The sequence below is a fragment of the Nematolebias whitei genome, chromosome 16, assembly GCF_014905685.2.
Source record: "Nematolebias whitei isolate Nwh7 chromosome 16, NemWhi1, whole genome shotgun sequence".
Taxonomy (NCBI): Eukaryota; Metazoa; Chordata; class Actinopteri; order Cyprinodontiformes; family Rivulidae; genus Nematolebias; species Nematolebias whitei.
In genome coordinates this window covers 28,913,304-28,928,908 of record NC_056513.1, presented here as the reverse complement: position 1 = coordinate 28,928,908, position 15,605 = coordinate 28,913,304, and the positions used below count along the sequence as shown (strand labels likewise).

The following is a 15,605-nucleotide window of genomic DNA, read 5'->3' as shown; positions in this document are numbered from 1 at the left end:
CGGGCATCCATGTTGTAACATGAGATTTTTATACAGAACGAATTTTTAAACTTTTAATTAAATACTTACCGGTAACATACACAAATACGTACAGTAAATGTTTTTTTTTTTCTGAACAGTGCCTGTAACGGCTGGTAAAAAAAAAAAAAAAATACAGTAAGTAGCCTACCAGGAAGTCATTGATCGCTATTTTCATCTTCCTCCGGCGCACTGAGCTTGTGCTGTCCTCTTCATCATGCAGCTGCATTTCAAAACCCATTGGTGATAGAGGATTTTTTTTTTACCCTGCTCTGCTGTCAGGATCCACTGGCAGACTTGAGCTAAAGTTGCTCTTCGCATGCAGCGTTTTGATAAATGATTTCTTGCCGCTAATCATCCAAGCCTCCCACTGAGCTCAGAGTGCCACAATAATGCAAGATTTACACTTATTTCAAGTGGCTGTGAGTACTTCGTTGTGCCCCCAGGGAGTGGGGAAACAAAGTTCCCCCCTCTCCCCAGTGGACCAATAAAACCAAGTTTCATTGGTCCACTGTGACCTGTTCTGTAATTTCATTGGTCAGATTTTTTTTTTTACCTTTATTTGTACAGGTAGTCTCATTGAGTTGACCCAAGCCCCAAGAGAGACGTGTATTGGGCAGCTATGCAAGCGCCTGGGTGTGACGAGGCTAAATGTTTTATTGGCATGAAGCTTGTCTGCCCATCAAAAAATAACAAATCCATTAATTAGTTGCAGCATTGTATAAGCCGAGGGGTTCAAAGCGTGTGAAAAAGGAGCGGCTTGTAGTCCGGAAATTACGTAGTTTTAAAAAAGTATCTCTTTGAGGACCTATCTTTTCTTCAATCTTTAGAAAACTAATAAAGAATGTTTTCCAAGTCTGAGTGAAACAGACTTTGTAGGATTTTAAGTAGGATTTTATTTTCACATAGTGTCTTGAACTCAAATGAAATCAGTTCAGAAATATGCAACTTTTATGTTTTAAGATTGTTTCTTAACTTGTAGGAATTTTTTTTAACCACATTGACCGAAAGGAGTAAATCTAAATGAAACATTACTACAAGCACACACTATACTTACAGTACTTTACGGGCGGCTGTGGCTGAGTTGTTAGAGCAGTCGTCCTCCAATACAGGAGTTGGGGGTTCAAATTCACCAGCAGTCACATGACGAAGTGTCCCTGGGCAAGACACTGAACCCCTCATTGCCTCTGATGTGTGTCCCATCAGTGTATGAATGTGATAAAGCTTTGATTAGTCTCTTTAGAATGATTTGTTCAGTTAGCTTTGTATAGTGCTGTATGAATGGGTAAATGAGGGCACAGATTGTGTTGTAAAGCACTTTTTGAGTGTCTTGATCAGATAGAAAGGCACTATACAAGTAGTCCATTTACCATTACTTTACCGTCCTGTTTAAAGTATGTACGTTTGCTAAAAAAGGTGGGAAAAAAAAGGTGCAGATGCAATCAGTTTTCTTTTTCACGCTGTTTTCATGTATACATTTGGAGTAAGTGTAAACTATGCCCTTAAATTACAGGATTAAGTCAACACAATTTAGCCTGGAATCACTCAATCCATTTAAGATGTGGATTTGTTCATAGATACTGACATTACTGGCATAGTTTTAATATCAGCCTTTGTCAAAAATGCATACATGTATCAGACAGAGGACATAATCACATGTTGCCAAGCTTGAGCATGTTGCATTGGCTTTTATTTGTGAAACTAGCCAGGTTGCATCAGCTCTAATGTAAATGTTCAACTTTTTATTGAACAAATAAAATAATTATCTTTCATAAAGTTTCATCTGGAATTTATTAAAATGTCAAATGTATTAGTGAACACTTAAAAATAAAAACCTCTTTACTACAACTGTGTTCATAATTAAAGAATGATCAGGTGATACAAGTACAATTTATACATGTCCGAATGAAACCAAAAATGGATATGGTGCTGTTAGCTATGTACGATTAGAAAATATCAAGCGTGATGTTCATGTCACCTTTTTACTTGGAAAGGCAAGTTACTCCACTGAAACAGATTACTATTCCACCTGTGGAGCTGACAGCCAGTTCTCTCAGTTCATAGAATGTTAAAGGCAGAGCTGCAGTTGCAGTTTTACGATTCAGTCTTTTAGACAGACAGCACTTCTGTTTTGACGTCTATAGACAAAGGAGATGATTGTGGACTTCAGAAGGAACAAAAACACCTACACCCCCCTGAACATAAGAGGATCTGCGGTGGAAGTGGTCTCCAGCTACAAGTACTTGGGTGTACACATGAATGACAACCTCAGCTGGAGCAACAACACCACCAGCCTGATCAAGAAAGCTCATCAGAGACTCTACTTCCTCAGACGGCTGAGGCGAGCTGGTCTGGGAAGCTCAGTCCTCACCTCCTTCTACAGGTGTGCAGTGGAGAGCATCCTGTGCTCGAGCATCAATGTGTGGCATGGAGGCTGCACAGCTGCAGAAAGAAAAGCTTTGCAGAGAGTGGTGAAGGCTGCACAGAAATCTGTTGGAATCAGTCTCCCCACCATCACAGACATCTACACCTCCAGATGCAGGAAGAGGGCCACCTGCATCATGAAGGACCCCACCCACCCAGCACACACACTTTTTGCCCCACTCCCCTCAGGAAGGAGGTTAAGGAGCATTAAGTGTAGAACCACTAGACTGAGGAACAGCTTCTACCCTGAGGCTGTTAGACTCATGAATCTCTAACCAGAATAATCACTGTGAAAAACCATATCATGTTGCTGCTGATCTGTTTCATGTTGCTGCTGATCTGTTTCAATGTTGATGTGTTCATGCGTGCACATCTGCTCACAGACTCATGTTCATGTTTGTGCTGATGTTCAATGTTTTATGTTATGAGTGCTTAGTGTATATTTAGTTGATGTTTTTCTTAGTTCATATCTTAGATGTCATTACTGTTTTTCTTATACATTTTATTGTTGGATGTAACTGGGACCCTGTGTACATAATTTCGCTCCACCACATGTACCACATGAGGTGCGAATGACAATAAAGAAACTCTGACTCTGATAAGAAAGGAGGATAAGCGTTTTCATATGTTTGTGGCAAATAGGATTTCAATTATTAGATACACAATAAAAGTATCACAATGTGTTCTGTTAACACCAAAGATAATCCAGCAGATTACGCTTCCAGAGGTATGAAAAATAAGGATCTGCTCATAGGAGGTCGATGGATCACAGGGTCGGACGTTCTCAGGTCAGATGAACATTGGCCAGAAAATATTGTAGAAAACCTTTTTCCTTTGGATGACCCAGAAGTGAAACACGATTTCCTCATAAACACCATCACTGTCAAAGACTTACCTAATGCTACTGACGAGCTAACTTACTTCTCAGACTGGAGGAAGCTTAAAGTTGCTGTGGCCTGGTTTCTTAAAATTAAAAGGCTCCTCATTACTTTAAGTTGAAGAAGAAGAGTTGCAGGCGAAGATTAAAGACATTTGCAAGTCTCAAAAGTATCTCAGCAGATGACCTTTTAGATATGCATTGTTTACTATGCTCAGCATCAGCAATTTAAAGAAGAAACTGATGCACTGTCATCTGGAAAACAGTTAATAAAGATAGTATTTACAAAATGATCCATGTTTGCAAGATGGTGTATTAAGAGTTGGCAGATGTCTGGATAAGGCAGCACTACCAGAAGAAGTGTCCCCTTATCCTCTCAAAAAAAAAAATCACCATATTTCAACACTCATCATTCGCCATATTCACAAACAACTGGGTCACAGTGGGGAAAATCCTGTCTTACCTAAATTAAGAAGGAATATTGGATTACAAATGTCAACTCGACAATAAAGAAAGTCTTATCCAGCTGCTCTAATAAACGTTACAGTGGAAGAGCATGGCGGATCTGCCAGCTGAAAGAATATTGCCTCCCCTTTTACAAATGTTGGACTGGACTATTTTAGTCCAATTGAGGTAAAACGGGGAAGAAGTTTTTGCAAACGTTATGGAGTGATATTTACTTTATCCAGCAGAGCTGTTCACATAGTAATGGCCTCTTCAGTGAATTAAGCCTCGAGACGATTCACGAGCAGACGAGGCCAAGGCACTCGTATCATTTCTGAGAATGGTACTAATTTTGTTGGTGCAGAAAGGGAACCGAGAGAGACTCTGGCAAAATTAAATCAAAACAAAATACAAGGAGCACCACTTAAGCATGAAATGAAGTACAGTTTAAATCCTGAATTAGCCTCGCACCATGTTTGGGAATGCATTAGTTGAACGATAAGAAAGGTGCTTGACTCGTTCTTGCAGCAACAAACACAGGAGGATGATGAGACTTCAAACTGTTCTTTGTGAAGTTGAGGCTATTCTGAATGATCGACCTCTCAATACTTTGTCTGAAGATCCAAATGACATTGAACCCCTAACACCAAATCATATTCTTCTCCTTAAAGACAAACCAGATGTTCCACCTGGACTGTTTGTGAAGGAGTTGTACATAAAAAGACAACGGAAACAAGTTCAATATATTGCAGATTTATTTTGGAAATGTCGGGTCTTCCATTACTTCAGGAACGCCAGAAATGGAATCAAAGAGAAGCTTTGTTCTTGGAGATATTGTCCGGCTTGTGGATTCAACAGCTCCTCGTGGGTCATGGATACTTGGAAGAATCCTAGAAACATTTCCTGATAGGAATGGTCTAGTACATGCTGTTCGTCTCAAAGCAAAGAATAGTTTAATGGTACGACCTGTGACTAAACTGTGCTTATTGAAACCAGTTATGGAATAAGAAGTATTTATTGTGCCTTTTGTTTCGTTTGAATTGTTTGTTAACAATTGGGACACGGATGTAAAGACCGTTCCATTGTTGTTGATTGAATGCACCTGTTTGTGGGCGGTTTATGAGAATTATCTGAGATACATTCTGATTTGTATTTAGGGCCGATGTGTAGCCCAGAAGGCATTTAGTTTTTTGACTGCATGCACATATGGACGTGCTTAATAATGTTGGAGATAAATAAATGTAAAGATACTAAAGAAAGTGTCTGGGACTGTCAATGTCGACTCAAAACCCTTCAACGGCTGCACCATTGATTCACAGGGTATGACTTTACAGTTAGAAATAAAACTACTCTCACAAATGTTTATATATGCTTCCATTAGGTAAAGCTATTAAACAGCATGGGATACATTTTCATTGTTATGCTGATGATACTCAATTATGACCATGAAACCTGCTGCATCCAATCAGTTACTTGGACTACAAGCATGTCTGAAAGATGTAAAAACCTGGATGACCCTTAATTTTCTGCTTTTAAACTCAGACAGAGAATTTGGTTTTTGGACCTGAGCATCTTGGCAATAAAATTTGCAGCCTTTCACTTCCTCTGGATGTCATTAGTTTGGCCCCTAGTTCTAATGTTGAAAAAAAAAAAAACCTTGGTGTTATTTTTTGTCTTTTAACCCCCAGATTATAGAAGTTACCAGACAGCTTTTCTCCACCTGCATAATATCGCTACGAATAGAAACATCTTGTCCAAAATGATGCAGAAAAACTGGTTCATGCATTTGTCACGTCTAGACTGTTGCAATGGTTTATCATCTGGGTGTCCCAATACTTCTCTAAAACGTCTTCAGTTGATCCAAAATTCTGCTGCCAGAGTCTTAATGGGAGTTGGTAGGAAAGATCATATCTCTTCAATTTTAGCTTCTCTCCACTGGCTCCCTGTCAAAATCAGAATTGAATTCATAATCTTACTTCTAACGTACAAAGCCCTCAACAACCTAGCTTCATCTTATATTAAAGATCTTATTGTTCTATACTTTCCTAACAGAGCACTTCGCTCTCAGACTGCAGGTTTACTTGTGGTTCCTAGAGTTTTCCAAAAGCAGAATGGGAGGCAGTGCTTTCAGTTATCAGGCTCCTCTCTTGTTGAACCAACTTCCAGCTATCCCTTTAGTTATGCTGCTATAGGTTTAACTACTGAAGGACAAATAGACCACATTTCCTTACTCTATTGCTGTCTTTACTTGCTTTACTCTACCTGTTCATATTTGTAATTATTTCTATCTTGTTTCTTGTCTTGCAATAGAAAGTACACCTGGACCTGCCATTGTATGTCTGTCTGTTCCTCCTTCCTGTTCCTCTCAAACCAGAGAGCCAGTCAAAGCAGATGGCCGCTCATCCTGAGCCTGGTTCTGCTGGAGGTTTCTTCCTGTTAAAAGGGAGCTTTTCCTTTCCACTGTTGCCTTTGTGCTTGCTCAGAATGAGAGACTGCAACCAAGTGAAGATTCAACACAAGCTGATGGATTTCTTAAATAGAGAACTTTTATTAGTTGGCTTTTATAATGCATGTGAATGTTTTTGTACTTTACCCTGAGACAACTTCTGTTGTGCCTTGGTGCTATATAAATAAACTGAATTGAATTGCTTCACAATTGCCTAGCTGGTTTCTGACATATGTCAGCTTATGCGTAACTTACTTGTCCCATACCTGTAACTTATACTTAACTTGGGAGCAACACGTCGACATACAATGAAAACTTGATGCATGCACAAAATTACTGGCTGGCCATCTTTTAACAGCATACTGATAACTTATTCAAAACGTACACCTAACAAACACAAGTTACACCAGCGTGTTTGTCTTTTTTTTCAGATGTTGCAATTTGCTGATGCTATACGTCACTGTGTGACAGGGCCTTTAGAAAGACTATAATTAAATAACGTCTAAACAGAGAACTCCATCTGTCTTGAAATGTCTGAAAATAGGTCTGGAATTACATGAAAAGTGATCCTGGGGAAGACAATTATTTGAAATAATAGTGAAAATGGACATTTATAGGGTTTAATACAATTCCCACAGATAATGTGACAGCGAAGAGACCTTAAATCTTTAAGAATAAAACGTTTAACAAAGGTAACATCAGTCCATCTGCTCAGGTGTGTTTTTGATATGAGCTGAAATAGAGATGGTACTTTCATGAATCTTCACAGCGAGGTGGACCCAGTCTCCAGCTTGTACCTCCAGAGGCTCCTGCAGAACAACAGCTGCCTGCTTCCAGTGAGAGTTCTGATTAAGCGTGCTCACGCTGATCTCTTGGTCCAGGTAGATGTGATACCAGAAAGGAATTGCAGTTATTCTTCCTGCAGTGATGGCCTGTACCTAAAAGTAAAACAATGTGGCTTTACGTGACGCTTAAAAACTGTGGTTAACCGTTGAGATGCTTTATGAAGACTGTCAAAAAATGATAATTCTTTACATTTTGCAATGTTTCAAATGGTGATGCTATGGATAAAATTCAGAATAAATAATTTAAAGGTAGACAATAAAAAGGTTAGTAGTTCGTAAGAAAACGAATGCAGTCTGACTTCATTTTTTATGCACGATGCACATTATGGAGCAGACGTCTGCAGGATTTATTTTTTCCATTTGTAAAGTCAAAGTACAAATATAAGCAGCTCAGCGCAGCTCCATTGCTGCACTCAACAAACACCATTTTAATTAACTTAGATCATGCGGCTGTTACAAGTCCAACATATATCTTACTTTGACTTCCCTGTTTGTGTAGTTTGCACTGCCATCCATAAGGTCCAAAACAAAGAGCTCCAGAGCCTCGCTGAGATGTCTGCACTCAAGCGTGGAAAAGTCCAGAAAAACATGGACTGGTACCTGAGGAACAGAAAACATGGTTTTAAAATCTTAAAAGTACTTGAACACAAACAAGATTTATTTTACATCTTTGCCAAAATAAAATAATTTAATAAATATGGATTGGCGTAGAGCAGCACAGTGGCGCAACTGGTAGAGCTGCTGCCTCTCAGCGAGCAGGTCCCTGGTTTAAATCCTGGTCCGAGGGCCTTTCTGGGTGGAGTTTGCATGTTCTCTCCGTGCATGCGTGAGTTTTCTCCGGGTACTCCGGTTTCCTCCCACAAACCAAAAACATGCATGTTAGGCTGATTGGTAACTCTAAATTGTCCCTAGGTGTGAGTGAGAGTGTGAATGGTTGTTTGTCTCGTTTGTCTCTATGTGTCCCTGTGATGGACTGGAGACCTGTCCAGGGTGTACCCCGCTTCTCGCACAGTGATTGCTGGACATGGGCACCAGCGACCCCCGTGACCCAAAATAGAAGAAGCGGGTAAAGATAATGGATGGATGGATTGGCAGGGTTTTTTTTGTGTGTGTGGGGGGGGGGAGGGGGATGTGGACAATCTTCTGTTTTAATTTTAGTGTATTTACATTCAAACAAGATGATTTTAAGAAAAACAAGATTAACTAATTTAAATCATTCCCATTTGTATATACATGTAAAATAAAAAAAAACTTTCACAACATGATAAATGGACTTTCTATCTTATTGAGATACTTAAAGTGTTTTGCAACACAATCTGTGTCCTCATTTATCCATTCATGCAGCACTCTACTAGATCTATACAAAGACTAATCAGTGCTTTATCACATTCATACACCAATGGGACACACATTGGAGGCAATGGGGGTTCAGTGTCTTGCCCAAGGACACTTTGGCATGTGACTGCTGGTGAAATTGAACTCCCAACTTTTGCATTGAAGGATGACTGCTCTAACCACTCAGCCACAGACGCCCCATGATGTTGAGTGAAGAATAGAGATTAAGTAATCATTTAAGAATTAAGCTTTGAGTATAAAGGCACAATTACCGTACACTTTGCAATAGATATCTTATAAAAACAATCAACCAGCTGTGAAACAATATTCTTTAGACAGCTTAAGCTAAATTTAAGCCCAGCTCAGGATATGAAACTGGACAAAAATAGTCTGGAGGTTTGAACTGGAGCACCATACAGTCTGAAGCATGGAAAATTGTTTGTAAATTGTATGAACGCAGTGGAACAAACAGCATGGGCCTGCATTGCTCCCAGTGGCACTAAATCACTCCTGTCCTTTAAAGATTTGGCAGAAGACAAAAACAACTGGACAAATTAGGAAGTGGAGAACAAAGCAGACTGGACTGTGCTTCACAGTGCAGATTAACAACGACCCAAAACGTGTTGGAAAAACAAGCTGAGGAGATTGATGTGGAATATTTTGCAATGGCGCTATTAATTATTGTATTTATCTCCACTGAGGTGCTGAAAAAGAACTGAAAGGGATATTTCAGAGCTTCTGAAGTGGGTTTATATAGAATGAACAAAAATATTTGTTGTAAATAACTCTTTACTAAACAAGCCCAGTTTAGAAAATAGAGTATAATTCTGATCAGACTGATAAGCTACTAATGGTTAGTCAAAGTGTAGCTAAAACTAAAGTGGGTTGCTGCTGTCTTAAAACAACTTGTCAGTTTTTTTACACCACTTCATGCAAATGTTATTTTTCAAACCTCCTGATGGAAGGGCTACAGCTAGCTATTGCTGCTGCTATTTGGGCTTGCAAGTAGTCCCTCATTACTTCGTGATTAGTTTTTCGCGGACCCGCTCTATCGCGGTTTTTCAAAGTAAGATTGGACATGACACACAATTGGCTGATCAATGGATGAGCCGCAAGATCGGCATGGATTTTTTTCTTTAAAATAAATTATTTAGATTTAGCACCTGTGTGCAGCCCACAACTGTGGGAAAAGCTTCCTCCTGCAGCTGATCTCTGTGCAGAGCAGAGAAGTGGGCGTGGCTGAGAGTGCAGCGGGAGGCAGGGAGCTGAGATCATGACATGCTGTGCTCTTTTAGAGTGTTTAGAGTTTAGAAACATTGTTTAGAATATTGCAAGAGTGGAAAGGGTTTAAAATGCCTTAATATAGATAAATATAAATATTAAAATAAACTACTACTTAGTACTAGTACTACTATTCCTACTTCATGGTTTTTCACTTTTCGCGAGGCTTATAAAAGCGCAACGCTGAACTGATGCCATTGAATTTTATTTTATTTTTTAAAGAACGTACAGAAACCGCTATAAAAATGTTGAAACGGGCGTTTTAAAACAACAGAATCTACTTTGGTTTTGGCTCTGCTTTGATTAGCCAATAGTCTGTCAATCCAGTCCAAAATATTTATTTTTCTTCAACCTGAGGTTTCAAATACAGAAAGTAAGATGTGAATTTTTCATAACCTTTCCACGTAATCCTACTTCCAAATAATTAAAATAGTGGCTTCCAGGAAAGAAAGACCAAAAACTAAACTAATACAGCCCTGATTTTATGTTAGTCCTTGATACTGAAATCAATTTTACACTTTTGGCAGATAAAAATTTATCTTGAATATGATTTAGTAACAGCTTTAAAGAACACAGTAATTGGCAAGTTGTTTTTAATGGAAAGAAAAAAATGATTACGTAAGAAACTACCTGTTAATCTTTCCCAAGTCACAGAATATCACCACAAATATATCAAACACCTCAGTTTTCCACAATTTAACAAAGCAGTTGATGCTTCAGACAAGAAAACTACCAGAGAAACCAAAGTGGCAGCACATTTTTGTTCTTCTATTGCTAAAAAGAATAATCTTAGCCACTCCCTGTCACAGTTATGTTGACCATAGAACCCACTGTTTGATACGCTTGATGTAATTGCTCTGATAGATTAAAGTAGGAATCTCTTTGGGCCAAGCTGTGCATTGTGTAGTGTGACAGTTGCGTTTGGATGTGTCTAACACAGAGGGCTTTAAAGATAGCATCTGCTAAAACAAACAACAGCCCCACGAGAGAGAGAGAGGTCTGCAAATTTATGAGCACAAACATGACACTGAAGGAAAACCTTGATTTCCATACCAAATAAAGAAAAAGAATTCAAAGGGGTTGGAGCAGCCGACAAGCACACAGCAATGAGGAGTGCAGAAAATACAGTTCTGGATGTAAATACCGGTACTTCAAATAAAATACTTGGTCAACAAAAGAAAGACCAACATAATTTTAAACAAAAACAGTGCAGCAGTGACCATCACCAACAAAAGCAGTTAAATTAGCTCTGAGTAGCCTTCATGAGACATTAAGCTAACTAGCAGCAGCTAATTAGCCTGACTCGAGGTGTCCTTAGCGAGATGAAGAGCGTTAGGACGGAGGAATGATGGTGATGACGAAAAATCAGTTTGTCAATTTAAATTTGGCCCCAGGTTAGGTAAATATACAGGGTCATTACAGTATGAAGTTCCGAGTGTTAGTTGTTTTGTTTTTTTCCCAACTTAGACCATCTGAAAAATGTAAAGTTTTGCATACAACTACTGTTTCCTAAAGGAGAGTAGGGATGCACGATATTATTGGCATAGTATCGGCCGACAATAGCGTTAAAGTTGAATATTGGACATCGGCCATTCCATTAAAATAACTCACTGATATTAAAGGCACTGTTTTTGCCTGCAGCGGCAGCACAACACGATGACGTCACGCGCGTCTACCTGATCTCACGGCGGAGAGGAAAATTCAAAATGTCGGCGATGTGGAAGTTTTATTTTTTGTTGGTGAGGATGTCGGATTCCGATGACTTATGGACTACGTTGAGCCTCGCTACATCGTCCTCTGTCGGAGATATTTTTCCAACATAACATTAACCGAGATACAAGCCGTCATTTCCAACGTCATTGAAAACCTAATAGCCGATAGCACGACTTGGGTGAGTTTTATCACAGACATTTGGACATTGTGTTAGCCCCGTTAGCATGATTAGTCTTACAGCATAATGGATAGACAAAACTTTGAACTTAAAAAGGCTGTCCTTCATGCACAGGAGTGCAGTGGATCCCACACTGCCGCTAGGAACCTGGAACAAGCCTCCACAAGTGAGACAGCATTGCAGGTGACTAATGCCCATAAATAACATTTAACACTTTTAATTTAATATAAGTTAAAGTGCTATGCATGTCAAATGGCTGCTACTGAATATATGTCACCAGCTCTTACAGCTGTTGCACAATTTTTGTAGCAAATAAGCCTAAATAAGAGGGCTATGTTCTGACAAAGGAACGTATATAAAATATCGGTATTGGCATCGGTTATCAGCCAAATAAATTTTAACATATTGACATATCGGATATCGGCCAAAAACCCAATACTGTGCATCCCTAAAGGAGAATATTAAAGTAAATAAGTAAAGTTAGTAATGTATTGGATATCATGCCCCTGCATGTCTTGGCTGAAGACACCACTAATCACGCCTTTAGGCAAATGATATGATGATAATTGACAAACCCCACCTGCACTATACTTAACCTTAACAACTGTTTGAGTTCGACAATAAACTAGCAGAACCATAGACTCAGCACATAGAACAGAGTGAGCCACAGAAAGGGTTGTCACATCCAAATGATAGAACCAAACAAATGTGTGAAGACCAGCTGGCTGCAGCAGGAATATCACTCATGGGCACCCCTCTAAATAGGACCAAGGATGTTGCAACGCCCCTGGTTGAGTGTGCTCTCACACCTTGGGGGATTGGGAGATCCCTGCTCTTGTCTCTTGTGAGTTAGAGAAACAGCCTCCACAATCCAGTGAGAGAGTCTCTGTCTGGACAGAGCCTAGCCCTTGGCTGAGTGAGATCATGACGGACAGGCAGCTGACGGCTGTGCTGCCAGCAGGCTGATTATCTCTGCATACCATGACTTTCTCAGCCATCAGGGTGCCACCGGAATCAGCGAGAGACCGTGTCTGCATACCCTTTCTAGTAGAGGTAGTATCATTTCCACAGGAGGAAATGCTTATAAAAGTACAATGGGCCATGGGTGGGCTAGAATCATCCACCCTCCATGGAACATTATGATCTACAGTGCCTTGCAAAAGTATTCGGTCCCCTTGAACTTTTCGACCTTTTGCCACATTTCAGGCTTCAAACATAAATATATAAAATTTTAATTTTTTGTGAAGAATCAACAACAAGTGAGACACAATTGTGAAGTGGAATTAAATTTATTGGATGTGTCAAACTTTTTTAACAAATAAAAAACTGAAAAGTGGGGCGTGCAATATTATTCGGCCCCTTTACTTTCAGTGCAGCAAACTCACTCCAGAAGTTCAGTGAGGATCTATGAATGATCCAATGTTGCCCCAAATGACTGATGATGATAAATAGAATCCACCTGTGGGTAATCAAGTCTCTGTATGAATGCATCTGCTCTGAGATAGTCTCACGGTTCTGTTCAAAGTGCAGAGAGCATCATGAAGACCAAGGAACACACCAGGCACGTCCGAGATACTGTAGTGGAGAAGTTTAAAGCTGGATTTGGATACAAAAGATTTCCCAAGCTTTGAACATCCCAAGGAGCACTGTGCAAGCAATCATATTGAAATGGAAGGAGTATCAGACCACTGCAAATCTACTAAGACCCGGCCGTCCCTCTAAACTTTCATCTCGAACAAGGAGAAGACTGATCAGAGATGCAGTCAAGAGGCCCATGATCACTCTGGATGGACTGCAGAGATCTACAGCTGAGGTGGGAGAGTTTGTCCATAGGACAACAATCAGTCGTACACTGCACAAATCTGGCCTTTATGGAAGAGTGGCAAGAAGAAAGCCATTTCTCAAAGATATCCATAAAAAGTGTTGTTTAAAGTTTGACACAAGCACCTGGGAGACACACCAAACATGTGTAAGAAGGTGCTCTGGTCAGATGAAACCAAAATCGAACTGTTTGGCCATAATGCAAAATGATGTGTTTGGCATAAAAGCAACACAGCTCATCACCCTGAACACGCCATACCCACTGTCAAACATGGTGGTGGCAGCATCATGATTTGGGCCTGGTTTTCATCAGCAGGGACAGGGAAGATGGTCAGAATTGATGGGAAGATGGATGGGGCCAAATACAGGACCATTCTGGAAAAAAACCTGTTTGAGTCTGCAAGAGACCTGAGACTGGGACAGAGATTTATCTTCCAGCAAGACAATAATCCAAAACATAAAGCCAAATCTACAATGGAATGGTTCACAAATAAATGTTTCCAGGTGTTGGAATGGCCAAGTCAATGTCCAGACCTGAATCCAATCGAGAATCTATGGAAACAGCTGAAGACTGCTGTTCACAAACGCTCTCCATCCAACCTCACTGAGCTCGAGCTGTTTTGCAAGGAAGAATGGGCAATAATTTCAGTCTCTCCATGTGCAAAACTGATAGAGACATACCCCAAGAGAGTTGCAGCTGGAATTGCAGCAAAAGGCGGCGCTACAAAGTATTAACGCAAGGGGGACGAATAATATCGCACGCCCCACTTTTCAGTTTTTTATTTGTTTAAAAAGTTTGACACATCCAATAAATTTCATTCCACTTCAAGATTGTGTCCCACTTGTTGTTGATTCTTCACAAAAAAATTAAATTTTATATCTTTGTCAGACTCAGATGAAATAGGGTTCCCAGACTCGGAGTGTAGCGGTTCTTGCCGTGAGGCAGCAGCTTCTCCCAACACTTTCTCCAAAAACTTAACCCGCTTCTCCAGGATCGAGCAACGAAGTTCGAAAATTTTAGGACAAACAAGTAGAGCCCAACAGATATGGAAATTTTGGCTATTGCCAATACCAATATTGGGAGAAGGCTAATGCCAATAACCGATATACTGGCAATTTTTTTTAAACTTGTTCACCCAAGAATCTAAGTAAACAACTACTTTTAAATCTGTTAACACTTGAAGTCATTAAACAGTCTTCCTAACATGCGTATACATTTTCTACCTCCACTATTCACCAGAAAGTTATCAAGTGTGTTACAAAAATATAAATGAAACAAAGAAATGCCCTTCCCTGTTTCTTGTTTAAACAGTCAGTCATGTATGGTGAAGGTCTAATTATTAATGACCGCAGCAGCGTGTTTCTTTTTTTTCCCCTTTGCAGAGAAGTAAAGATTTCAGACAAACAATGAATTTCATTGAAGACAACAAAGATAACGTAAAATACACTAATATATTTTACCTCTAAATTTATTGTTCTGGTTAATGTTTTACAAGGTAATAGCCTATGCTAGGTAATCTAAATGTTAGCTTGCTAGGTGTGGCATGGAGGCTGCGCAGCTGCAGAAATAAAAGCTCTGCAGAGAGTGGTGAAGGCTGCACAGAAGTCTGTTGGAGTCAGTCTCCCCAGCATCACAGACATCTACACCTCTAGATTCAGGAAGAGGGCCACCTGCATTATGAAGGATCCCACTCATCCAGCACACACACTTTTTGCCCCGCTCCCCTCAGGAAGGAGGTTGAGGAGCATTAAGTAAAGAACCACTAGACTGAGGAACAGCTTCTACCCTGAGGCTGTTAGACTCATGAATCTCTAACCAGAATAATCACTGTGAAAAATCACATCATGTTGCTGCTGATCTGTTTCATGTTGATGTGTTCATGCGTGCTCATCTGCTCACACAGACTCATGTTCGTGCTGCTGTTCGGTATATTATTTTTATACTATTAGTGCTTAGTGTATTTTTAGTTGATGTATTTCTTACTTCATATCTTAGATCTTATGACTGTTTTTCTTTTAAATTTTATTGTTGGATGTGTAGATGAACATATACATGAGATATATTCATAAATTAAACGGATTCTTTCATTTTTCTGGACTGTATATAATGTGCATTGAATTTAGAAATGTAACGTGAGACAAAGAAATGCCAAATGCCAAATGGAATGGTTCACAAAAACTTTGTGTTTTTGAAACCATTAGTGAAAAGGCCAGACTTCAGGG

General features: G+C 39.7%; 1 protein-coding gene across 2 annotated transcripts in view; it reads right to left on the bottom strand.

Annotated features, from left to right (window-relative positions):
• Positions 1-6,384: 6,384 nt before the first annotated feature.
• Positions 6,385-15,605, bottom strand: part of prmt9 (protein arginine methyltransferase 9) — a 32,621-nt gene continuing 23,400 nt past the window's right edge. For both annotated transcript variants that reach the window (XM_037690525.1, XM_037690526.1), the window contains exons 11-12: positions 7,532-7,654; positions 6,385-7,147 (exon numbers count right to left, since the gene is read on the bottom strand). In XM_037690525.1, coding sequence (XP_037546453.1) covers positions 6,908-7,147; positions 7,532-7,654 — 363 coding nt within the window. In that variant the 3' untranslated portion in view covers positions 6,385-6,907. The remainder of the gene's footprint in view (positions 7,148-7,531; positions 7,655-15,605) is intronic.